This window comes from Mobula birostris, chromosome 23 (genome assembly GCF_030028105.1).
Source record: "Mobula birostris isolate sMobBir1 chromosome 23, sMobBir1.hap1, whole genome shotgun sequence".
NCBI classification, from domain to species: Eukaryota; Metazoa; Chordata; class Chondrichthyes; order Myliobatiformes; family Myliobatidae; genus Mobula; species Mobula birostris.
This window is the reverse complement of record NC_092392.1, coordinates 30,745,795-30,772,987: the sequence shown is the minus strand read 5'-3', so window position 1 is coordinate 30,772,987 and position 27,193 is coordinate 30,745,795. Positions and strand designations below refer to the sequence as shown.

The 27,193-nt window shown below is 43.5% G+C and overlaps 1 protein-coding gene across 2 annotated transcripts in view; it reads right to left on the bottom strand.

The window, feature by feature from the left end:
• Positions 1–27,193, bottom strand: part of mapk11 (mitogen-activated protein kinase 11) — a 72,700-nt gene that overhangs the window by 26,143 nt on the left and 19,364 nt on the right. The window contains exons 2-4 of one of the 2 annotated variants that reach the window (XM_072241535.1): positions 21,356–21,485; positions 16,263–16,321; positions 7,864–7,975 (exon numbers count right to left, since the gene is read on the bottom strand). In XM_072241535.1, the coding sequence (XP_072097636.1) occupies positions 7,864–7,975; positions 16,263–16,321; positions 21,356–21,485 (301 nt within the window). The remainder of the gene's footprint in view (positions 1–7,863; positions 7,976–16,262; positions 16,322–21,355; positions 21,486–27,193) is intronic. The other variant, XM_072241536.1, reaches the window with a different exon arrangement.

Genomic DNA, 27,193 nt, shown 5'->3' with positions numbered 1-27,193 from the left:
AAACACATTGCACCAGCACCCGGACAGAGCCCTGCAAAATTAATGGAATTTAGTCAAGGCTCAGTTTGAAAAGACCACCACAATGGTTTGCATGCAGAATCATGCCAAAATGCAACCGTGCAGACCCTGTTGGAAGCCACATGAAACGCTTGCAACAGTTGCGTCATTGCCTCACTGACCATCGGTGCAGGGATTTTCTCCGGGTCCTCCAGTTTCCTCCCACAGTCCAATGACACACTGGGAAGGTTATATGGTCATTGTATATTGTCCCGTGATTAGATTAGGGTCAAATTGGGATGGTTGCTGGTGCGGCTTGTCGGGCTGACAGGGCCTATTGCGTGTGGTATCTCTAAATAAAACAAACATAGCTACCTCTTTGTCCCAACAGTTTCTATACCTGAAAGCCAACCTGACTGAGAGCAGGGCTTCCATCTGAACAGACAGGGCCAATCCATGATCCAACTATTGTCTGACGCTGGTGGCAGTGGGGGTGGGTGTCGAGGGCAAGTGAGATGAACAGGTAGAAGCACGTGGTCACTTCCAATTCATAAACATCTCCCTCAACACCTCCTTACTTCACTGACTTAGCTGAGGCCTGCGAAACAATGATAGCTAATATTGGCCGGGTTAAGTTGGAAGCTTTGAGCCTCATTAGAGGTGTTTAACTTGCCTATAACCTCCCCAGATAGTTGTTTACCCCCACCTGCTCCGGGCTGCCTCCATTATCTTGGAAGTTGCTGGGTGAGTCTGGGTTAAGATTTTTTTTTGTTTTTGACATTTGACTTGGATGGTTGATTTGAGAGCTAAAATACACACCTTCCCTTGTTATTATTTCCAGTGCATGAAGGAACTTTCTTATACCTCCTCCAGAAATTAAATCCTTTCTGCATGTTTTAAACTTTAATGTTGTAACGTTTCTATTATGGCTAAATGAATGTAGATAATTTTATTTTTCATATTTAAAGTACTTTACACTTCCCCAAAGAACCACAGAGGATTAGTTTCACAGAACTGAGGAGAAATTTCCCTTCAAAGAGCAGAAAATGATCCAGATACCCTGTCACTGAACAGTTCCCTCAACCTATGGACTCACTTTCTAGGACTTTTCATCTTGTTCTCGATATTTATTGCTTATTGCTTATTTATTTATTATTATTAGTTTTTTTCTTTTGTGTTTACACAGGTCTTTTGCATATTGGTTGTTTATATGTCCTCTTTGGTGCTCTTTCATGGATTCTATCGTGGTTTTTGGATTTACTGTGTATACCCAACAAGTAAATGAATCCCAGCATTATATATGATGACATACATGTCATCAGAGAACATAGAATAGTACAGCACAGTACAGGCCCTTCGGCCCCAATGTTGTGCCGACCCTTAAACCCTGCCTCCCATATAACCCCTCACCTTAAATTCCTCCATATACCTGTCTAGTAGTCTCTTAAACTTCACTAGTGTATCTGCCTCCACCACTGACTCAGGCAGTGCATTCCACGCACCAACCACTCTCTGAGTGAAAAACCTTCCTCTAATATCCCCCTTGAACTTCCCATCCCTTACCTTAAAACCATGTCCTCTTGTATTAAGCAGTGGTGTTCTGGGGAAGAGGTGCTGGCTGTCCACTCTATCTATTCCTCTTATTATCTTGAATACCTCTATCCGGTCTCCTCTTATCCTCCTTCTCTCCAAAGAGTAAAGCCCTAGCTCCCTTAATCTCTGATCATAATGCATACTTTCTAAACCGGGCAGATCCTGGTAAATCTCCTCTGTACCCTTTCCAATGCTTCCACATCCTTCCTATAGTGAGGCGACCAGAAATGGACACAGTACTCCAAGTATGGCCTAACCAGAGTTTTATAGAGCTGAATCATTACCTTGCGACTCTTAAACTCTATCCCTCGACTTATGAAAGCTAACACCCCATAAGCTTTCTTAACTGCCCTATCTACTTGTGGGGCAACTTTCAGGGATCTGTGGACATGTACCCCGAGATCCCTCTGCTCCTCCACACTACCAAGTATCCTGCCATTTACTTTGTACTCTGCCTTGGAGTTTGTACTTCCAAAGTGTACCACCTCACACTTCTCTGGGTTGACCTCCATCTGCCACTTCTCAGTCCACTTCTGCATCCTATCAATGTCTCTCTGCAATCTTCGACAATCCTCTACACTATCTACAACACCACCAACCTTTGTGTCGTCTGCAAATTTGCCAACCCACCCTTCTACCCCCACATCCAGGTTGTTAATAAGAATCATGAAAAATAGAGGTCCCAGAACCGATCCTTGTGGGACACCACTAGTCACAACCCTCCAATCCGAATGTACTCCCTTCACCACGACCCGCTGCTTTCTGCAGGCAAGTCAATTCTGAATTTACCTGGCCAAACTTCCCTGGATCCCATGCCTTCTGACTTTCTGAATAAGCCTACCCTGTGGAACCTTGTCAAATGCCTTACTAATTATGACATTGTTATTATGTCATATGACGTTGGCGATCATGGTCAATGACCGTGATTGTTCTTGGCAAATTTTTCTACAGAAGTGGTTTGCCTTTGCCTTCTCTGGGTGGTGTCTTTACAAGATTGTTTGCCTGGCGTCAGTGGTGGCATAACCAGGACTTGTGATACGCACCAGCTGTTCATACGACCATCCACCACCTGCTTCCATGGCTTCACGTGACCCTGATCGGGGAGGGGGGGGGGGAGGCTAAGCAGGTGCTAAACCTTGCCCAAGGGTGACCCGCAGGCTAGCGGAGGAGAGGAGAACCTTACACATCCTTTGGTAGAGATGTGTCTCCATCATGCCACCCAGGACATATCAAAATTCAAAAGGTCAAGGTACATCTATTATCAAAGTATATATATTTTATACAACCTTAAGATTCATCTCCTTACAGGCAGCCATGAAACAAAGAAACCCAATACAGCCCAGTAAAAACAAAAGAAGACTGTCTAAATACCCAATGTGGGGAGGGAGGGAGAGGGGGGGAAAGAGAGAGAGGGGGGGGAGGGTGGGGGAGAGGGAGGGGGGAGGGGGAGAGGGGGAAGGAGAGGGGAGGGGGAGGGGAGGGAGAGGGGGAGAGAGAGAGAGAGAGAGAGAGAGAGAGAGAGAGAGAGAGAGAGAGAACAGAACATTCAAACAATAAGAACAAGCAAACAGCATTCAGAGCTGAAGTTCACACCAGGCCTCACTGCGGCTGATCCACAAGTTCACTAATTGCAGGCCACAGACTCAGCCCAGTACGGAGGAGACGAGCAAACCCCGTGGAACAGAGAGCCATTCTGGACCATCCCTCGGCCCCGAACCTGACACCCTGGCCATTTCAATATGGCTCAGTGCCTAAATTGTCCTTAGTACTTTGATAATAATTTTACTTTGAACTCTGAGATGAAATGTCGAAAATCAACGAATCTGCTCAGCCTTTTCACAACTAATTCCAATGACAATAAATCTGATTCTGAATCTGAGTTGTGAACCAGAGACACAAGAATCTACAGGTGCTGGAATCAGCATTTTCTGGCGGAACGCATCGAGTCAAGCAGCGTCTGTGGAGGGGGCTGGGGTGCCAGGAGGAATTGTGGTTTTCCTGGGGTGTGTCACTGCTTTTGTTTGAAGTTGTTAAACTCTGGCACTATGTGAACAGGGTGGGGGGATGGAGGCTGGAGTCTGCCTCGGTATGATGCTTTTTAAATATGCAGCTATCAGCTATGGGTTTATATGCACTAGCCATCTGGCTGGGGACTATATGACGTATTTGAATAATTGCATTTCAATGAAAGGAAATTTTACTGTGCAAAGGGAACATTCTTTCTGAAATAGCAACTTGTCTGTAATCATGATGGATACCAATTGACCTGCTGAGTGGTATTTTTTTTTAGGGATTTTTAATTCATTTCACCAAGTCTGCATGTTTTCCACTTTCTAAAGGTAATGATTGTTCTGGCAGTGTAGCTGAAAGATTTCTACTTGTCAGGGTCATTGCCAAGTGGGGATGGGGGAGGGAAAGGGAATTTGCTTTCACTGACAACTGAGTCCAGCTGCAAGAAAAGACAAGAAAGAAGGCAGGCAGGTACTGCCATGTGCTGCAGCTAAACCATGGAATATTCATTCTGAACTTTACAGAAAAGCTTGCACTGATATAGTGCCCATCATGAAAGTGCTTTATCGTCAACCTGATGTGTAACCTTTAATCTCCACGATAGTGACCAGACTCTCAAAGTTCAAAGTACATATATGTCACCATATACTACCCTGAGATTCATTTTCCTGTGGGCAATCACAGTAAATATAACACAATACAATCAATGAAAGACCGCACCCAACAGAAAGGACAAACAACCAAGGTGCAAAAAAACAGCAAGGGGTGCAAATACAAAAAGAAAAGAGAAATAAATAAATAAACCACGAGAATAATAACAAAATAAATAAGCAATATAGAAAACATGAGATAAAGAGTCCTTGAAAGTGAGTCCAAAGGTTATGGGAACAGTTCAGTGTTGGGGCAAGTGAAGTTCTGTCTGCTTTTGCTGATAATCACATTGATAAATATTGGTCTGAGCGCTACGTGAATCCCCCTGCTCAGTTTGCCATGAGACGGTGTCCTGAGAATTTCAACACCTACCTGATGGAGCAGAATGGCACATCAATTCACCATCAGTACCCTGGACCGTCAGCTCAGAATTTTGTGATTAAGCCCACGCTGCCGGTTAGCACTCAAAACTACTGACCTAGAGATGAGCACTAGCAACAATATCCAACTATTTGCACTGAGAGTAAAATTATTCTGAAACCATCAGATGTGAATCGTGGCTGTTGCAATACTATCTTCTGAATGGAAGCAGAGGTGGATATCTTCCCTCTCCCAAGAATCAATTCTTGGTCTGCCTTCTTTTTCAAACAGACTAGACAGAAATAATGATCGGCATTAATTATACTATTGTGGTTGCTGCCTTGGGAGCATCACTGACCTGTGTGATAGGATGTTCCTGGTCACTGACCAAATCTCATTGAAAGATTAGATGCCCTTTCCGTGTAAGAGAATGCACTCACCAGCTGACAATCAGACCAGGAATCTTGCTTGCAATTAATTAGGAATTATTTCTAGGCCCAATTCCCACTGATAACATTACTTTTTACCAACAGGAATTTCTCTCCAGTAATGCAAATAAGATCCCAGACAATGATAGTTCTTTACGTAAGTGAGTAATCCAGGTTAAAGTATTTTTCATGTGGAAAGACATTTGTAGACAAAAGAATGCTTAACTTCCAGAAGACAAGAAAGGTGGAAAGCAGCAGAAAAACTTGAAAAGCCGTGAGAAAGACAAATAGAAATATACATCAAGCAGTATCAAAGGAAGGAAAAGCCAGGTATAGATTACTAAGTATTATACCATTACACTCAAACTAGTTTATGACAACGTTACTGTGTTTACCAGCACTACATTTCTACTGTGGACAGGTGGCGCCGGTGAGCAACACGGCCAATGGCAACATCTTGTTGACAGTTCATGAAACAAGTCTTTTGCTGCTTCTTTCCAATATGATTCTACTGCTAAACTGTGTGTGATTGGAACCTGTGATTTGCATTTTAATGGAGTGTTTTGGGGCTGAGTGAGTGATCTGGCGCTTGCTGCCTCCAAGGGAGTTCAGTGAGGTTCGGAGCAGAGGCCTGGAAGCCCGAAGGCCATGATCGACTCTGTTGCTTCTCTCCGATTGATGCGTTGAGCAAGGTTGAAGTCGACGAGGATGAGAGTGGAGGACAGGCAGGTGTTCGGTGGCATCTGCCTGCGCTTGATCAGCCTTCCTCTCCCTCTCGCGAGCTGCTGTCGGAGGAAATTGCAGGAGTCTTGGAATCCACATTACCGTGATTGAGCAGCAAAGGCTGTGGACTCATTTTGGGGGACTTCGAAGTTCATGTTGCATGTGCTCCTGGACTCTAGTTATTTTTTTTTGCTGTTTTTGAGCGGATTGATCGGGGTGATTGCTGGGGCACTTTGGCGAAGAATGGCCCTGCGGCCCATGGCTCGCGGCACGACGCTGAACTGAACTAAACTGGACTCCTGGTTTGACGTCTGACATTCTATGTGTTGTACACTCGCTCCTGCTGTTTCCGGAATTTGTTCTTTTATTCTCACGCGCTGGGCGTTTGATGTTTTCTTGAACGGGTTCCGTGGTGTTTCACTGTTTCGTGGCTACCTGTGCGAGGATGAATCTCAGAGTTGTATCAGTACACATACAGTACTCTGATAACAAATGTACTCTGTATCACACACAATCTCAGAGTTGTATCGGTACACATACAGTACTCTGATAACAAATGTACTCTGTATCACACACAATCTCAGAGTTGTATCGGTACACAAACAGTACTCTGACTTTGTATCACACACAAAATACTGGAGGAACTCAACAGGTCTGACAGCATCTATGACGAGGAATAAACAGTCGACGTTTTGGGTCGAGACCCTTCTTCAGGACTGGGAAGGAAGAATAAAAAGTCAGGGCAAGGTGTAGGAGGATAGCTAGAAGGTGATAGGTGAAGCCAGGTAGGTGGGAAAGGTAAAGGGCTGGAGTGAAGGGAACCCGATAGGAGAGGAGAGTGGACCGTAGGAGAAAGGGAAGGAGGAGGTGACCCTGAGGCAGGTGATAGGCAGGTTGAGAAGAGGTAAGAGACCAGAGTGGGAAATAGAGGAGGCGGATAAGGGGAAGGAATTATTTTTACTGGAGGGAGAAATCTTTGTATGTCTTTTGTTACAACATTTGAACGACTTTTTTTTATTAAGTTAAAAGTTTCTTTTGAATAGACGTGTGGCTTTCTATTTGATGCAAAGAACAAGGAACACACTTTTAGTCATTAGTCATTTGCTTTAGTTTTCATTGGCAATAGTATCCGGAGTGGAAGATGTTGCCGCTGATAACCACGGTAATAACACTCACCAGCATTGCCATGCCTAATGAGATAGAATTTTATTCTGCATCTTTAAGAGGACAGTGTTTAGTGTAATGGCAGAACAGCCAATATTTATTAGGTGAGACTCGAATGCTTTCACTTCTAGAATTACTGTATTTCAGAATCAGGTTTAATATCACCGGCATATGTCGTGAAATTTGTTGTTATGTGCCAGCAGCACAAGGCAATACCATAATAATACAAAAAAACTGTGGATTACTATTATATAGAAGTTAAATTAAATAAGTACTGTAGTGGAAAAAAGTAGTGAGGTAGTGTTCATGGGTTCAATGTCCATTCAAAAATTGGATGGCAGAGGGGAAGAAGCTGTGTGCCTTCAGGCTCCTGTTCCTCCTTCCTTATGGAGGCAATGAGAAGAGGGCATGCCCTGGGTGATGGTTGTCCCTAATGATGTTTGTCACCTTTAGTGAGGTATCACTCCTTGAAAATTAAAATTATAGAGCAGGAGTTCCCAACCTGGGGTTCACAGACCCTTCAGTTAATGACAGGGGTCCATGGCATAAAAAAAGGTTAGGAAACCCTGTCATAAAGCAATATCTCGCCCAGGAAACATTGTCATTATTTTATTTAATAAAAGCAATGTACTGAATAATAGCCTTTGCAACACTGTGATCTGTGATTCGTGCTTAAGTCATGGGTCATTGGAAAATTGACCAAGATAGTGTTTATGGGCTATGTTCGGAGCCAATTACTTTGAATCACAAAACACAACACTGAAAGACAGGCATGTTAGAAAAAAAACAGGGAGGAGAAACAAATGCATAAAAGACAATGGAACAGATGTAAAAGTGTGGAACACCGAAGATGAAGAAGCAACACGAATCCCTCATTTCCTCAGTTGCCTATTGTTAGTCTAATTTTGTTTCTATTTATAGGACTTTAATTTCGTACCTTAAGCCCTCTGAGTAATTGATACACAAGGAACTGCACGTGATCATCTGTCAGCTTCTGACACTTCACAATGTTGTTCAAGTCTGCGCCCATGAGGTTTGTCACCAAATACCTACAGCAGTACAAAGGACAACTGCCTTTAGAAAAAAACATTATAGCAAACTATTTGACATAAATATGACCAACATTTGCCCTTTGATGGTAGGCATTGCAATTCTTTCTCCAAATATGCAGAATTGTCTCTGACACTTTAATGTGGATTTATTAGCATTATAATTGTTCTCTTTTGTGTAATCTAGAAAAGAGAATTTATAACTTCTATCAGACAGTCTTTTTCGTTGTGCATAGACAAAATGAAAATTTTCCAAAGTGAGGCTTGAAGATTTTTATTAAGTAAACGTACTGACAGCGAGCACTTTCAGTAAGATGACGGCGTGCTCAAATACAGCAGCCTTTCAGCAGCCAATCAAAGGTGTTTTTGTCTTTTGTAAATATCTTTTTTGAGATTGCAAGACAATGCTGGACTTTAGGAACTTTGGATACTGCAGGTGTACCCCATCAGGGAGCTGCTCGTTGGTGAAGGAAGTGGATTTGGTGCGGATTGGAATGCTGCCCGCTACAGGAAGGCATCAGGGTTGGTGCGCGAAGGCAGCATGCAGGTGATTGTCTTGGACATTTCTCTTGCAATCCCAAGACCCTGTTGGACATGGATAATGCAAGGTGCCACAGGCACGTTTCCCTTGTTTGTTGATGCAACAGACGGTGGGAGAGCTGAGTGGCCTCGGTTGTAGTAAGGACTAGGCCTCAAGCTGTGGGCTTGCCTGCTGATGCAGTCCAGGAGAGGAGGCGTTGGAGGTGGTGTAGCATGGCATTCATGCTGGGTTGAGGGCTGGCCCCTCCCAATAGTGCTGCCCTCCAATGTTCGATCAGCAGAATGACAGGCTGAATTTGTGGCACATTCTCTTGACCTGACAGTTCCCCATGCCATATCTACCTCTGCTGTTAGAAATGTTCATGCTTACTCCTTTCAGAGTTTAATGAATTTCTGGCTGTTTACATTCATCTACTTTCTGCAGTCTTGATGGAAATCACAATTCAGTTGCAAGTATTTTCGCTGGTGCTGGACTGCATTTCCATAATCTGTCTGGAATTATGCAGTCTTGATGGAAATCACAATTCAGTTGCAAGTATTTTCGCTGGTGCTGGACTGTATTTCCATAATCTGCCTAATCTGTCTGTCTGACATGAGAGATAAGAGAGAGGGCTGGAAAGGCAGAAATGAACAAGCAGGAGGAACTGAAATAGGTAATATAGTGGTTAGCGCGACATTATTACACTTCGGGGCGTCAGAGTTCAGAGTTCAATCCCTGCGTCCAATGTAATGAGTCTTTGTACATCCTCCCCTGTTTTTGTTTTCTGGGCGGTGACCTGCAGGTTATCAGAAGGAAGGAGCGCCTCACACCTTTGGGAGAGATGTATCTCCACCCTGCCAATCTTTGCTTTAAAAACATGTGCCTAGGACTTTTACACGGTACTGTATATATATTCACCCGCAGGAGGGGTGTAAATCATCCACATCATCTTTGATATGCTAAATGTACAAAGTGTTTAGCATATGAAGCAAAGTATATGCTTTGTTACTACTGATAACTCACACATTTTTCCCTGCAATAATTTGGAGAGATTATCAGCAAAAACTGTGGCAATAGATCAGCAGCTGTCACTGTGTGTGTGTGTGTGTGTGTGTCTCCACTGATAAACAGGTGGAAGGATGAAAATGCAGCCAGAAGCAAGAGGCTTTTTCTACTTCTAGTCAAACCTTTATCTTGGGTTGCACGTTGGGACTCAGTTTACAAGTGCAGCACATTAGAACGATGGGCAATAAGTGAACCAGATAGTTTAGATATTATTCAGCCCATTTTGAAACCATATACTTTGTCTTTGCTGATCAGGGTCGAGCACGGATGCTCTGTCCTAGCCAGTATGCCAGCCAAAGCACTAAAATATAGAGAGCAACCTGTTGCCCATGTAGCAAGCTCCCCCTCTCCATGCAGCTGATGAATCCAAAGGAATGGCAGAGACCGATACAGTTTGGCAACAGCGGAGTCGCGAGTCAGTGTTGAACTCAACGTAGGACTGGCTCAGTGACTCCGACTCTGGATTTTTCCTCGGGGTTTAACTCCAGGATCCGTCCGCATGAGTGCGTATAGCAGCAGGGCAGAAGAGGTTTGAGATCAGAGCTTTCCTTCTCCTAGATGAGCTGCCAACCAGGGCTGACAAGCCCACCCGCCCAAAGCGACTGGTTTTAAGGCACCAGTAACTCACCTTTGCCCCTTCTCCTGTCAGTAATGGTTTCGCTGGGCTTAGTAACTAAATCACATGCAAAGGCCAAGTGCCGGACTTGGTTGTCAGAGGCGCTTTGAGATGCGCACCAATGGAAGCATTTAAATGGGTAGTGGGAGCTTATCCCAGGCCATGAAAACCTTTTTGTCTTTATACTTCCATTATTAATCCCCATGTCAATTTGTGTCCACACAAATCCCAACATTACAGTATCAATTCCTCCTCATTGACAAAGGGTCGAATTACAATTTGATAAAACGTCAAAACATTTCCACAGACCTTGCCTGCTCCATGGTTGCAAAATGGATGCCACCAAGTCCACACACACCACACACACCACACACACACACCACACACATACACACACACACACACCACACACACACCACACACACACACACACATACACACATACACACACCACACATACACCACACATACACACACACATACACACACACATACACCACACATACACACACACACACCACACATACACACACACACACATACACACACACACACCACACATACACACACACACCACATACACACACACACATACACCACACATACACACACACACACACCACACATACACACACACACCACACATACACACACACACACATACACACACACACCACACATACACACACACACCACATACACACACACACATACACCACACACCACACACACACACCACACATACACACACACACACACACACACACCACACATACACACACACACACACCACACATACACACACACACACCACACATACACACACACCACATACACACACACACATACACCACACACCACACATACCACATACACACACACACACACACACCACACATACACACACACACCACATACACACACACACACACCACACACCACACATACCACATGCACACACACACACACACAGTCTCTAACACACACACACACACACACACACACACACATACACCACACACACACCACATACACACACACACCACATACACACACACACCACATACACACACACACACACCACTCATACACACACACACACACCACACATACCACATACACACACCGCACACATACACACACACACACCGCACACACACACACACACACACACACAAACACACACACACACACACACATACACACACATACACATCACACACACCACACATACACACACACACCACATACACACACCACACATACACATACACACACATACACATCACGCACACCACACATACACACACACACCACATACACACACCACACATACACACACACACCCCCACACATACAATGGGTAGCAGAAATGCACCTCCCACCTTTCTGGATCACGTCCTAAGGTCGATATCCAGGTACATAAAACAATAAAAAACCAAATCTTTCAGCATACAGATTATCTAAGAATCATCCCCTTGTTGCTTTCTGATTCACCACAAGATACGTTCACTGAATGACCCCTGGTGATAATAATCAAAATTATCCCAGCAAGGACACCTCAGTAAGTATGACTCTATCCTTAGTCCCGTTAGGGCTTCATGCATTTCTGGCTGCTTTTATTTGTCTATTTTCTCTTGGTCTTGACGGAAGTCACAATTCAGTTGCGAGATTTTTCGCTGGTGCTGGCCTGCTTTTCCATAGGTGGTCAAATCTGTCTGCCTGATCTGGGGGATGAGCGAGCAGCAAAGCAGGCAGGATAAAAAATGAGCAGGAGGAGGTGGAATAAGTGGAGAGAACAGTGAACGAGGTTTTACAGTGAGAGAGGTTCTAACAGTACGGAAGGCTTCACTGACATCTGAGGTTTTATACTTCAATTTCAAAGGCAGGAACTAAGTTTCACCAGAACATTGTCCACATTAAATACCAAGTGTTCTGCGAATTTTGGGGAACAAACTTAATTAACAAAAGAGAACCGTGAGCAGCTTAGATACATTCCATTTACCACAGAGCACAAGGCTAGTAAAATCCACTGCTTTTGAGAGTATATTCTGCCAGCAGCCAAAGCAGGGAAGGATTCACATTGTAGATGCATAGACACTGAATCCGGAACAAGGGAGCATTATTTCCAGAAAAGGGGGCCATTATTTAGGACTGAGATAACGAGAAAATTCTTCATGCTGTGGTTGTAAATCTTGAAATTCTCTGGCTCCGAATGCTCCGACAAAAGTTTTCTTCAAGGACAAAAGAAATTGTTTTTGAAGGCCAAGGAAATTGGATGATGTGAGGATTAGAGCGGGCAGATAAATTCAAGGCTGTCAATGAGTAATCTATTGAATGATGAACCAAGCTTGAGATTCTATGTTTTGTGTTTCTATGTTTTGCAGCTCCAGCTTTTAACCAAGAAATAATCCCAGAAATGGAATAAACCCTTCAACCACCTTACATTCAGTCTGGGTATCCTCCAAGCTGACAGCATGAATATCGATTTCTCCTTCTAGTGAACATATTCCCCTGACCCTTCCTTCATTCCCTACTCTGACCGTTCACTTCTTCCCACCTTCCTATCACCTCCCCTAGTCCCCAACTCTTTCCGTTTCTCCCATGGTCCACTCTCCTCTCCTCTCCAGCCCTTGACCTTTCTCACCCACCTGGCTTCACCTATCACCTTGCAGCTAGCCTCTTCCCCTCCCCCCCACCTTTTTATTCTGGCATCTTCCCCCTTCCTTTTCAGCCCCAAATGTCGACTGCTTATTCTTTTCCGCAGATGCTGCCTGACCTTCTGAATTCCTCCAGCTTATTACTATATATAGCATTCCTACATTCCTCCTTAGAACACCTGGAGAATAAAGACGCATACGTAAGGCTCCTTTTCATTGACTACAGCTCTGCCTTTAATACCATCATTCCAAATAACCTGATTCCTAAGCTCTGGAACCTGGGCCTTAGCACTCAGATCTGCAGCTGGATCTTCAACTTTCTCACAGACAGGACCCAGGCTGTAAAAACAGGGGACAAGCTCTCCTCTACAATCACTCTGAGCACCGGTGCCCCACAAGGCTGTGTACTAGGCCCCCTGCTGTACGCACTGTACACCCATGATTGTGTAGCCAAGTTCCCATCAAACCCAATATATAAGTTTGCTGATGACACAACAATTGTAGGCCGTATCTCGGGTAATGATGAGTTTGAGTACAGAGAGGAAATTAAGAACCTGGTGGCATGGTGCGAAGACAATAACCTATCCCTCAACATCAGCAAGACGAAGGAATTGGTTGTTGACTTCAGAAGGAGTAGCGGACCACACGACCCAATTTACATCGGTGGTGCGCAAGTGGAACAGGTCAAAAGCTTTAAGTTCCTTGGGGGCAATATCACAAATGACCTGACTTGGTCCAACCAAGCAGAGTTCACTGCCAAGAAGGCCCATCAGTGCCTTTACTTCCTGAGAAAACTAAAGAAATTTGGCCTGTCCCCTAAAACTCTCACTAATTTTTATAGGTGCACAGTAGAAAGCATTCTTCTAAGGTGTATCACAACCTGGTATGGAAGTTGTCCTGTCCAAGACCGAAAGAAGCTGCAGAAGATTGTGAACACGGCGCAGCACATCACACAAGCCAATCTTCCATCCATGGACTCACTTAACACCGTACGCTGTCGGAGCAGTGCTGCCAGGATAATCAAGGACACGACCCACCCAGCCAACAGACTTTTCGTCTCTCTTCCCTCCGGGAGAAGGTTCAAGAGCTTGAAAATTCGTACGGCCAGATTTGGGAACAGCTTCTTTCCAACTGTAATAAGACTGCTGAACGGATCCTGACCCGGATCTGGGCCGTACCCTCCAAATATCCGGACCTGCCTCTCGGTTTTTTTTTGCACTACCTTACTTCTCATTTTTCTATTTTCTATTTATGATTTATAATTTAAATTTTTAATATTTACTAATTTTAACTATTTTTAATATTCAATATTTGTAATCCAAGGAGTGTGAAGCGCAGAATCAAATATCGCTGTGATGATTGTATGTTCTAGTACCAATTGTTTGGCGACAATAAAGTATAAAAGTATTGTGTGTGTTGCTTTGGATTTCCAGCATTTTCTCATGTTTGTGAACCTACCCTAAATCAGTAAGACTGATCAACACCTTCACCCACTAACTCCACCACTACTTTATTATTTCCTGTCAGTCACTTACATAGAGCCTAGCATCACTTTATGGACTCACAATCAATGTACAGTCCTGTGCAAAAGTCTTAGCCACATATACCATATATATAGCTAGGGTACTTAAGACTTTTGCACAGTACTGTAGTAGATTTATATACTGCACTGTACTGCTGCCGCAGAAGAAACAAATATAAGTGATGATAAACCTGATTGTGATATGGGTCTCTATAGTGGACTGAGAGTGGGAAGGGGGCAGGGAGAGGGGAGTCACGGTTGGGAAAAGGAAGAGGGGAGGGGGCAGGAAGTGCCAGAGACATTTACCCATTGTTTGGAATCAATTGACCTTGCCTGGTGGCTCAAGGCTGGGTGAGTCTTCACCCTGGCACTCCTTCTCTGCCACTTGTCCCACACCCCTCCGGCAGCACTCCACCTTCACCATTCCCAACATCCTTTGCTCTCGCCAGATTTACAAACTTGCTGTCCACTCCACGTAGACAGATACAGTACTGTGCAAAAGTGTTAAGACTTTTGCACAGTACTGTGTATATAAGCTATCTTATGTATTTATATTATTGTTTTATTTTATTATTATTATTTATCTTTGTGTTTACTTTTGTGATGTATCAGATCCGGAGTAACAATTATTTTGTTCTCCTTACACTTGGATAAAGGAAGTGACATTAAACAAATTCGAAACTTGAAGAATACAAGACCCGAATAAACTGACATCCATACTTCCTCTAAATTCCACTTTACTGTTATTTATATAAGTAACAAAGTGATGTTCATTGTGAACCATCAGAAATTCACTGATTTGACATTCAATTGTAGGTATTCATTGTCTACAATTGAACATCAAATCATTCACTGGTAGAGACCTATCAAAAAGAATATTAGCATTGTATCATCCCCAAGAACAATCAGATAATTTATGAATTGCAAATGCTTTCCAAAAAGGGGCGATCTTTACCTCTCCCCCTACTTTCAGCAGGGATCACTTTCTCTGTGATTCCCCTGTCCATCTGTCCTTCCCCTCTCTTCTCCCTCCTGGCCCATACCCCTGCAAGTGTCAGCAATGCTGCACTTGCCCATTCACCTCCTCCCTCATCTCTATCCAGGGCCCCGAACGGCCCTGCCAGGTGAGACATCACTTCACCTGTCAATCTGTTGGGGTCATCTTTTTTATCTGGTGATCCCAATGTGGCCTCCTCTACATTGGTGAGACCTATCGAAATTGGGGGCCCACCTTGTTGAGCACCTTCACTCCATCCGCCACAAGCTGGGTTTCCTGGTGGCCAAACATTTTAATTCCCGATCCTATTTCCATGTTGGTATACGGCCTCCTCTTTAGCCATGATAAGGCCACTCTCAGGGTGGAGGAGCAACACCTCGTATTCCGCCTAGGTAGCCTCCAACATGATGGCATGCACGTTGATTTCTCCTTCCAGTCATTTTTTTTTCTCTCCCTCTTCCCTCTTCTTCTATTCCTCACTCAGGCCTCTTGCTTCTTCTCACCTGCCTGTTACTTCCCCCTGGTGCCACTCCTTCTTCCCTTTCTCCCATGGTCCACTCTCATCTTCTATCAAACAGGATGAGTTCCACCTGTCTCTGATATCGATACTTCATCTACCTTCCACCAGCAGCCCTCAGAGGATTCAATACAACACAACCAAAATAACTAAGCAAAGTTATGACTTGTTCTTCCGTAGCAAAAAAAAATCCACAGAATTATGCACAGTTCTATTATAAACTCTTCTAGCTTTATTTTAGAACCATTTGTGAGTCATTCTCAGGAGGCAGACTTCCTTCTGCCCTGACGAAGAGGATTGCAGAAGCTGTCACCTATTAACTAATGAGTTGCAAATATGGAACAGGAGGATTCTTCACCACAGTCTTTTTAAAAATCATGTTCTACTTACACTTCACGGAAGTTCTCCAATGTAAGCGCTGGCGTAAAAACATCTAACAATCCAATTACCTAAAAGAAATAAACAAATTAATACCATTTATGGAATAATGGCTTAGATTTAGCAGTTTTCAAGCACAGGGATGTGAAATTATAATACCCATTTGTGAGACATTCACCCAACAATTAAAATATCATCAAGGAGACAGTAATCTTCCAGTGGACACATTTATTATTATGAAATACTTTTTCATGAAATGAGAGTCATCATTATGTGCTGTGACAAATGATGTGGGCAATCATGGTCCTTTCACGACCATGGTTATTCTTGACAAATTTTTCTGCAGAATAATGCACACAAAATGCTGGAGGAACTCAGCAGCTCAGACAGCATCTATGGAAATAAATAGACAGTCTGCGTTTTGGGCCAAGACCCTTCATCAGGACTGAGAGGGAAAGGACGAGATGTCTGAATTAGGGGGTGGGGGAGGGGGGAGGGGGAAAAGGCTGGCTGGAAGATGATAGGTGAAGGTGATAGGAGGGGACAGTGGACAATGGGAGAAAAGGGGAGGGGACCCCGGGGATGCCTTCTTCTGGGCGGTGTCCTTACAAGATGGGTGACCCCAGCCATTATCAACACTCTTCAGAGATTGTCTGCCTGGCATCAGCAGTCTCACAACCAAAACTTGTGATTTGCACCAGCTGCTCATACGACCAACCACCACCTGCTCCCGTGGCTTCACGTGACCCTGATCAGGAGGGCTAAGTAGGTGCTACACCTTGCCCAAGGGTGACCTGCAGGCTAGTGGAGGGAAGGAGCACCTTACACCTCCTTTGGTAGAGACCGAACTCCACAGAGAGTAGTTATATTAAAATGTGTAAAAGGTGATCAGGAAGCTTATCATCACTGAGTCATACTGCACAATTCTCCTTAGAAACATCTTTATAACTCTGCTGAAGACAAAAATAATACAGTATTTCCTCATTTGGAAACAAGTCATTTGAACCTCTTGTTTAGAAGTGATCAAATGGTTGTGATACGCTGATTCAAAGCTCTGGAGCAGTAAGATTTAGAACAATGAGATAAATATGTTTTCATAAATGTATGTCAAGAAATTAAATTTCCCCCATTTTTGATAAATGGGAGCTTTCCCATACCCAAATTTTAGTTTGGGGACTGACCCAAAATCTCACTGTGGAAATTGATGATGTGTTTAGTACGGGAAGAATGTGAGTTGCACTTTCAAGAGCAGTTGGTTGCTGAAGTCATTGTACACCATCATTCACTAGCTGCCATGGACATTATGCAAGATAGAGAGGAAGGAGAGAAAGCAAGGGGGAGGGGGAAATTGTGGAGGAAGGATTAGGTAACATAGTGAGATATGATGCAGCATCTCCACGCCTTGCAGAGGCTCAGGCAAGCTACAAGCTACGATGGACTGGCTGTAGCATACCTGAAGTGCAGGGTTAGGGAGGTATTTGCAGCCATAGCTAATCTGCAGGTTACAACATCTAGAGGACAAATTCCAAAGTTCAAAGTAAATTTATTATCAAAGTACATATTAGTCACCATATACAACCCCGAGATTCATTTTTCTGCAGACATTTACAGGAAAATAAAGAAATACAATATAATTCATAAAATGCTATAACCAAAGACAGATAAACAGCCAATGTGCAAAAGACAACAAGTCGTGCCAATAACAAAAATTAGTAAATAAACAATAAGAGTTGTAGAGTCCTTGAAGGTGAGTCTACAGGCTGTGGAATCAGTTCACTCTTGAGGTGAGTGAAATCATCCACGCTGGTTCAAGAGTCTAATGGTTGTAGGATAATAACTGTTCCTGAACCTGGTGGAATGAGACCCAAGGCTCCTGAACCTCCTGCCCGATGGTCATAGCAAGAAGAGAACATGCTTGGATGATGGGGTTCCCTGATGATGGATGCTGCTTTCTTATGACAGCGCTCCTGGTAGATGTGCTCAATGGTGGGGAGGGCTTTGCCTGTGACGGACTGGGCTGTATCCACCATCTTTTGTAGACTTTCCATTCCTGGGCATTGCTGATTCCATACCAAGCCATAGATCAGCCAGTCAGGATACTCCCCACCGTGCATCTATAGAAGTTAGTCGAAGTTTTAGATGGCATGCCAAATCAACGCAAGCTTCTAAGAAAGTAGAGGTGATACAGGTGCTGCAGTCTTTATCAGTACTGCTGATCTGCAAAGAGGAAGCACCTAGAAATCAACACGGGCAATTTGGTGATTATAAAATCAACTCCACAGCAGGGGACATGCAATTCATGTATTGGTCCACAACTGCTGTGAGATTTGTTCTTTGCTTTAATAGTTGACCCTCCAAGAGGATCACAACCTTGTGCGCCTCAATGACCCGGAGAGCCTATGTTGGTCAGATTAAGGCTTTACGCTTTTACCCTTCATAGGGTCACACATGCCAAACAGGTCAAACGTTGGAGACAAACTCCACCAATCCTCCAGGTTCGGAGGTTCAGGTCAGAGCTAATAACCCTGATTGGTCAAACAAAACTTTTATGGAAACAGCAATGAAGAGCCCATCAACACCTGAGTGGGACAGTATTCCTGAGTCTCCACCTGGGACTTGCATGGCTGATAGTAGTGAAAACTGGGAGGATGAGGAAAGACGAAGAAAGCCCTGAAACCCTCCAAGACCAAGTCCAAAATTTGCTTGGCCAAGGACAGACAGAGACAGGGGACCTTCATGGCGGGTCTAAACCCCAGTGGGTGTAACAGGAAGCAAATTACTGGTTGACAAGCAATTGATCCAATTTCTGCTGTTAAGTTAGAACTGTACTAGTTGATGAGGCCACAGATTATGACAAGGAAATGAAACCCTCATTAGTGGTGAAACATAAATAGAAGGTGCCCAGTCCAATTTCCTGTGGGCTTTGCATTTGGTGCATACACAATAAAATATAATGCTTCATGTGTGATTTCTGCACAAAACAGGTGCAAATACTGACATTTCCAGTTGATATTTAATATTCTTTCCACAAGTGTAGGCCATAACAACTTCTTGCATTCATTGTTGGGACCAGAGGGTCAAAGTGAGGTATGTTCCACTGCAAACAGTTCCACTTCTCAGCGCTTGCCAGACACTCCACAACAGTGCCTGCAAGATCAGTCACCTTTCAGCTGCATCAAGACCAGCTGTACTGCTCCAACCATTGTTTTACTTAAGCTCCAGCTACTCAGGTCTGAGATACTCCTGGTTTGCGTTGAACAGCACATCAGAGCATTTCGCAAAACGCAGGGATCTTAGTTTCTGATGGAAATTGCTTACAGGGAAAATTCTGTGGATCTCAGCAGCCACCATTCACATGTTCAACACAACTGTTTAACAAGCTATGAACAGTTGTGTCTGATCCCAATCTTACCCAGCAGCACCATGCACTAAAATAGTCATTCAAAGGAACTTCAGCTGTATTTCGCTTTTCTAAGCCAGCGTCCACTCTGACTCGAGGCAAAGCTAACCCAACACAAAGCAAACCTGAAGTGATTTCTTGGTCTGCAGGAGCAAACCTATTTTTGGCCTATTCTATCCCTTGTACTCTTCAGAGACATTTTGATGCTATGGTGTGACTAGAAAAGGCTTTTAAAAGGTCATTCCAGTAGGAGTGACCCTAGCCACTAATCTCTCTCCTGGCACATATCCCGGCATTCTGGCATCTTCCCCCTTCCTTTCTAGTTCTCAAGAAGGGTCTGGCCGAAAACATCAACTGTTTATTCGACGTGGAAGCTGCCTAACTTGCTAAGCCCTTCCAGCATTTTGTGTGTGTGTGTTGCTCTGGGTTTCCAGCATCTGCAGAATTTCTTGTGTTTATGATTGACTGTAGGACTTATGTAGTGGTATTGTTATCAATGTGGACTCTGTTGCCAAAAAAGATTGTTTCCATGTAGTTTCCCTCACCCTGTGGTGGTACTGAACTAGAACTGTCCCAAGTGATCACTTGTTCAGTATAAATAGGTCAGTTTCTCAAATTTGAGATTCATATTGGAGAGCCTAAACTTAAAAAAAACAGATATGCAGTCTCCACAATTTCCTATTAGCATTCATCATCACCATCCAGGCCAGGCTCTACTCTCACTGCTGCCATTGAGAAGGTGGTACAGGAGCCTCAGGACTCACACCACCAGGTTCAGGAACAGTTATTACCCCTCAGCCATCAGGCTCTTGAACCAATGGGGATAATTTCACTCAACTTCACTCACCCCATCATTGAAATGTTCTCACAACCTATGTACTCATTTTTGAGGACTTTTCATCTCATGTTTTCATTATTTATTGCTTATTTATTTGTCATTATTTCTTTTTGTATTTGCAGTTTGTTGTGTTTTGCACATAAGTCGTTTGTCCGTCCTGTTGGATGTGGTCTTTCAGTGATTCTATTGTGATTCTTGTGTTTACTGTGAATGCCCACAAGAAACTGAATATCAGAGTTGGTGACATATTTGCACTTTGATAATAAATTTACTTTGAACTTTGAACTGTGGACTGAAGCTAGGTATTTTCATTGTATGAAACTCTCCACAAAGCAATTGTCAAAAAAACTCATTCAAGGGAGGCAAATACTGTATAGTAACATTTGTGATGTTGAAGCAATAGATCAACATGGGGTGCCATGGTAGCGTAGTGGTTAGCACAACACTATCATAGCTCTGGGTGTCATTGTTCAGAGTTGAGATCTCCTCTGTAAGGAGTCTCTGGAATGCATGGGTCTTCTCTGGGTGCTCTGGTTTCTTTCCACAGTCCAACGACGTACTGGGTAGGTTAACTGGTCATTGTAAATGGTCCTATGATTAGGTTAGAGCTAAATCGGGGTTGTGGGGTTGTGGGGTTGCTGGGGTGATGTGGCTCAAAGGGCTGGAAGGGCCTAATCCGTGTTGTATCAGTAAATAAAATCAATGAGGGAACAAAAAGAATCACAGCAGAATTGTTTTGCTGAAAATTTTCAAATCTATTTGTTTTATTTGTACGGATTAAAAATGGATCTTCCTTTCTGATCACCATTGAAAACAAGCTCTGGATGGTATTAACTTAACAAATTGTGTAATCATATATTGACTTACATTTTCATGTTTCATGTGTTTTAACAGTCTCAGCTCCCGGTAGGTCCTCCTTGCATGGATCAGAGACTGAAATGGCCTTGAGAGCTTTTTTATAGCGACCTTCTGTCGTGTTCTTGTATCATAGGCAGAGCTAAACGAACGAAAGAGCAGTTAGAGTTGGCATCCTGTGAAGTTTTCAGCGACGCGGTAGCGTGGCGGTTAGCACTGTGCTATTACAGCTCGGGGTACTGGAGCTGTAGGTTTATTTGGTCACTGTAAATTGTCCCATGATCAGGTTAGGATTAATCAGGGTTGTTTGGGGGTTGCTGGAGCAGCACCGCTGAAGGACCAGGAAGAGTCTACTGGTCCGTTAAATAAAATGAACTATACTAAATAAATAAGTATGTTCCACAGTGCGAGCTTTCTAATCATCTGCTTTAATGACATCTCATTTAGGCGCTTGCAAACCAGATGAGAAAATGGCTATTACTTCAGGAGCCTGTCATACCCTTTATTCAGAAAGCAACCATACAAATTTAAAATGTCATATTAGCTGTAATTAGAATAAATATGAATGATATTTTAGAAGAAATGTGATTTATCTGTCATGAGATGTGGCTCCTGGGTCTGAGATGCTCCAACATCACAACCGTCTCCTTTTGAAGAAATATGATCTATTTGTCACCATCTCAAATTTACCAACATCACCATGTAAATAGAGCAGAAGTACTTACATAGAGCAGTGTATTTACTTACAGCCATTTTACAGTTCTCAGTTGAGGTTAATTGGTTACTGTTAAAAAACAGGAGATAGACGTACACAGAGTCAATTGACCACCCACTGATGACGCCATAACCATCAGAAAACATCACAACAACTAAAAATTAAAGCCTCATCTAACCAGTCCTGGAATGGCCTGATTTTGAAAAAGATAACAGGTCTTCCAAATCAAAGAAGTCCAGCAGATGACTACATAGTTGTTAAAACAATCATTCAATCATCTGAATTACGTAGATGTGGCATAAGACCATAAGACATAGGAGCAGAATTAGGCCATTCAGCCTGGAGTCTGCTCTGTCTGTCCATCGTGGCTGATTTATTATCCCTCTCAACACCACTCTCCTGCCTTCTGCCCGCAACTTTTGATCCCCTGACTAATCAAGAACCTATCAACCTCCACTTTAAATATACCCAATGACTTGGCCTCCATGACAATGAATTCTCCAGATTCACTACCCTTTGGCTAAAGAAATTACTTCTCATCTCTGTTCTAAAAGGACATCCCTTGATACTGAGGCTGTGTCCTCTGGTCCTAGACTCCCCCACTGCAGGAGACATCCTCTCCACATCCACTCTATCTAGGCCTTTCAATATTCAATAGCTTTCATAAGAACATAAGAAATAGGAGCAGAAGTAGGTCATCTGGCCCATCCAGTCTGCACCGCCATTCAATAAGATCATGGCTGATCTGTCCGTAAACTCAGCTCCATCTACCTGCCTTTTCCCCATAACTCTTAATTCCCTTACTATATAAAAACCTGTCTAGCTGTATCTTAAATATATTTAGTGAAGAAGCTTCAACTGCTTCCCTGGGCAGAGAATTCCAAAGATTCACCACTCTCTGGGAAAAACAGTTTCTCCTCAACTCCATCCTAAATATTCTCCCCTGAATCTTGAGGCAATGTCCCCTAGTTTTAGTCTCACCTACCAATGGAAACAACTTTCCTACTTCTATCTTATCTATCCCTTTCAAAATTTTGTATGTTTCTATAAGATCCCCTCTCATTCTTCAATCTCTCCTCATAGTCTAACCCCCTCATCTCTGGAATCAACCTGGTGAACCTCTGCACTGCCTCCAAAGCCAGTATATCCCTCCTCAAGTAAGGAGACCAGAACTGCCCACAGTACTCCAGATGCAGCCTCACCAGTTCCTCTACAGTTGCAGTATAACCTCCCTGATCTTAAATTCAATCCCTCTAGCAATGAAGACCAACATTCCATTTGCCTTCTTGATACCCTGCTGCATCTGCAAACCAACCTTTTGCAATTCATACAAAAGCACTCCCAAGTCCTTCTACACAGCAGCATGCTGCAATCTTTTACCATTTAAATAATAATCTGATTTTCCATTTTTCCTTCCAAAGTGGATGACCTCGCATTTACCAACATTGTATTCCCTCTGCCAGACCTTGGCCCACTCACTTAACCTATCTCTATCCCTCTGCAGACTCTCCACATCCTCTGTACAATTTGCTTTTCCACCCAGTCTAGTGTCATCAGCAAATTTTGCTACGCTACACTCAGTCCCCTCTTCCAAATCATCAATGTAAATGTTAAACAGCTGTGGGCCCAGCACCGACCCCTGCGGCTCCCCACTTACCACAGACTGTCAACCGGAGAAACACCCATTTATACCAATTCTCTGCCTTCTATTGGTTAACCAATCCACTATCCATGCCAATACACCTCCTCCGACTCCACGCATCCGTATCTTATTTATAAGTCTCTTGTGCGGCACCTTATCGAACGCTTTCTGGAAATCCAAGTATACGACATCCACCTGTTCCCCTCTATTCACTGCACTCATTATGTCCTCAAAGAACTCCAGTAAGTTTGTCAAACAGGACCTGTCCTTTCTGAATCAATGCTGCGTCTGTCTAATGAAACCACTCCTTTCTAGATGTTTCGCTATTTCTTCCTTAATGACAGCTTAAAGCATTTTCCCAACTACAGATGTTAAGCTAACTGGCCTATAGTTGCCCGTCTTTTGCCTACATCCTTTTATAAAAAGTGGCCTGACATTTGCTGTTTTCCAATCCTCCGGGACCTGCCCAAAGTCTAGAGAATTTCCGTAAACGATTACCAACACGTCCCAGACTACGATAACCTCTGCCAATTCCCTCAGCACCCTGGGATGCATCTCACCAGGGACTTATCTACCTTCAGGCCCTCTAGTTTCCTCATCACTATCTCTTTAGTGACAGTGATTTTATCGAGGTCCTCACCTCCCATTTCATCCATAACAGCTTTCAATGAGATTCACCCTCATTCTTCTAAACTCCAGTGAGTACAGGCCCAGGGCCATCAAATGCTCCTCATTCCCTTTCATTCCTGGAATTGTTCTCATGAACCTCTTCTGGACCCTCTCTAAGGCTGGCAAACAGAACACATTTCAGTCACAGTATGCTGGTGGTGACCGCTGGGTTTGTGCGTGATGTTGAATCCCCTGGCGCTCTCATCTAGGTAAACATCACCATTTTGAAACTGTGCTTGTAGGCACTGGCACAGCAGGGAAAGGCTCATTAATTATCTGAGGAATGGCAAAAGGTGCTGATTTTTTTTCCAAGTCCTCAGCAATCAATCCACATCTTATTAAATGGTGGGGGAGTAAGGAGGCTGATTGAGCAGCTGAAATTGCAAAGATCAAAAACATTTATTTATTTACTTAGAGACAGTGCGGAATAGGCTGTTCCGGTCCTTCAAGCCCAGCAACCCCCAACAAAACTAGATTTACCCTTAACCTAACCACAATAAAACTTACAATAACCCATTAACCCATCTGGTATGGCTTTGGACTGTGGGAGCAAACCAGAGCACTCAGAGAAAACCCACACATTCCACAGGAAGATTCCTTACAGAAAACGCCAGAACCATGGCGCCCACGTATCTGTGCAGGACTCCTCAGGGAGTGATATGGCTGCCATTCACCAAACACAACACATTCCTTAATGTTACTTATGGCTCTTGCCTCTGGACAGCTTTCCTACAATCCACCTTGACTTCAGTATTACTCAGCTTCCTTGGTGCCATATTTGGTCAAATGCGACTTTTATGACAAGGGTCTTTACTTACCTCGCATCTAAAAGTCAGCTGATGATCACACTTGCACCATAGCTGTAAAAATGTCTGAAGTGAAATGATCTTGACGGGGAGCAAACTGAGCATCAGCACCCATCACCGGCACTAGCCTACCCAACATCAAGAACATATATACAGAAAGGTGCCGGAAAAGGGTCAGAAACATCATTATTTTCGCCTAAACAGAGTCACCGGAGAGGAGTACTGGTAGTTATGAAGTAGTTTCTTTATTTGACAAAATGAGACACGGCAGACATCATATTGAGACCCCATATGACGTGGGTGATCACAGTCTTTTGACCATGATCACTCTTGGAATATACTTGGCATCCATGCCGAGACCATCAGACTCAAAAATAGTCACTTTCCCCAAGCAGTAAGGCTGATCAACACCTCCACCCACTAACTCCACCACTACTTTATTATTTCCCGACAGTCACCTTATGGGCAGCCCAGCGTCACTTTGTGGACATACATTCAATGTACATAAGGTATCTTATGTATTTATTTCTATTGTGTGTGTGTTTTATGGTGTTCTTTATCTCCTGTGTTTTTGTGCTGCATCATATCCGAAGTAACAATTATTTTGTCTTCCTTAGGGTACAGGAAATGACATTAAGCAATCTCAAATCTTTAATATTAAGTTAGTAATAAGTTGTACTTCATAGCGTTACTGTTGACTACATCTGTCCCTCAGCAGATGGTCTGAAGTAAATGACCAAACTAAATTCATCATAATGGGGTTAAATCGGGGTTTGTCGGGGGTTGCTGGGGCAGTGTGGCTCGAAGGGTTGGAAAGGCCTATTTGCTGTATCTCTAAATAAACATTAAAAGAAAACATTTCACCATGAAATTGGACAAATTCTGGACTTTGCCTTAGCAGAATGACAGGGCAATGGTGTGTGTGTGTGTTTGTGTGTGTTCGTTCTCCATCATAGGAATACTTTTTCTAGGGTGTTCACACATCTCATCTCTCAAATTTGGGGAGTTGGATCGGTGTGCACTGTCCATGGCTTACTGCTTCCATTTATGCTAACATTTGCATTGTACTTTAAAAGGATATTGTTAGCCACATACGAAATCTTCATCTGTTTGAAGCAGAAGTCGAATTTGGGTGAATAAAGCACCTTGTAGAAACAGACTAAGAAAAATAGTAACGACCTGTTTTAAACACAAGGAAGTCTGCAGATGCTGGTAATCCAAAGCAACACACACAAGCAACATTAATAAACAGTCGCCATTTCAGGCCAAGAACCTTCAAGAGTACTGAGAAGGAAGGGGCAAGAAGCTTCCTTAGTCTCCTTCCCGATCCCCCCTGCCACCTTTATATTCCGGCGTCTGCCTCCTTCCTTCTCGGTCCGGAAGAAGGGTCTCGGCCAGAAACGTCAACTGTTTATTTATCTCCATAGATGCTGACCGACCTGCTGAGTTCCTCCAGCATTTTGTGTGTGTTACTTGTTGCGAATGAATGCCTGCAGCCTGCAAGCAGCGTGGCATGCTGTGAGAGTTGAGATATTTGCCAATTCATATTCTCTGCTGCGGTATTTGAAGAGAGCAACAACCGTGACACAAAGAACAAAGAAGAAAAGGGCAGAGTTATAAAAGGAAACCAGATATTCAACCATCTGTCAGAGCTTCTCATTCAATGGAAATTTCAGACTAGCAAACAAAATTGTAGCGCCAGTGCCCACAAAGCTCACAGCACAAACACCATACATTGTGCAAAGAAGACTGGCCTTCCTAAAGCTAGTCAATCGCAACTTTAGTCATTCTAGCCCCTTCTGCAGACAGGCTTTTCAGGTGCCCTGCTATTTCACAAAAAGCATCAATCTACTTTCTTTTTTGTCATGTTGAATGCAGGGTATTTTCCTATTCAGACTTCTTAACACTACAGTATTTGTCATTGGAGAGCTGAGTAAGCAACCAGAACACAGAACGTAGAACATTACAGCACAGTACAAGCCCTTCGGCCCACAATGTTGTGCCAACCTTTTAACTTA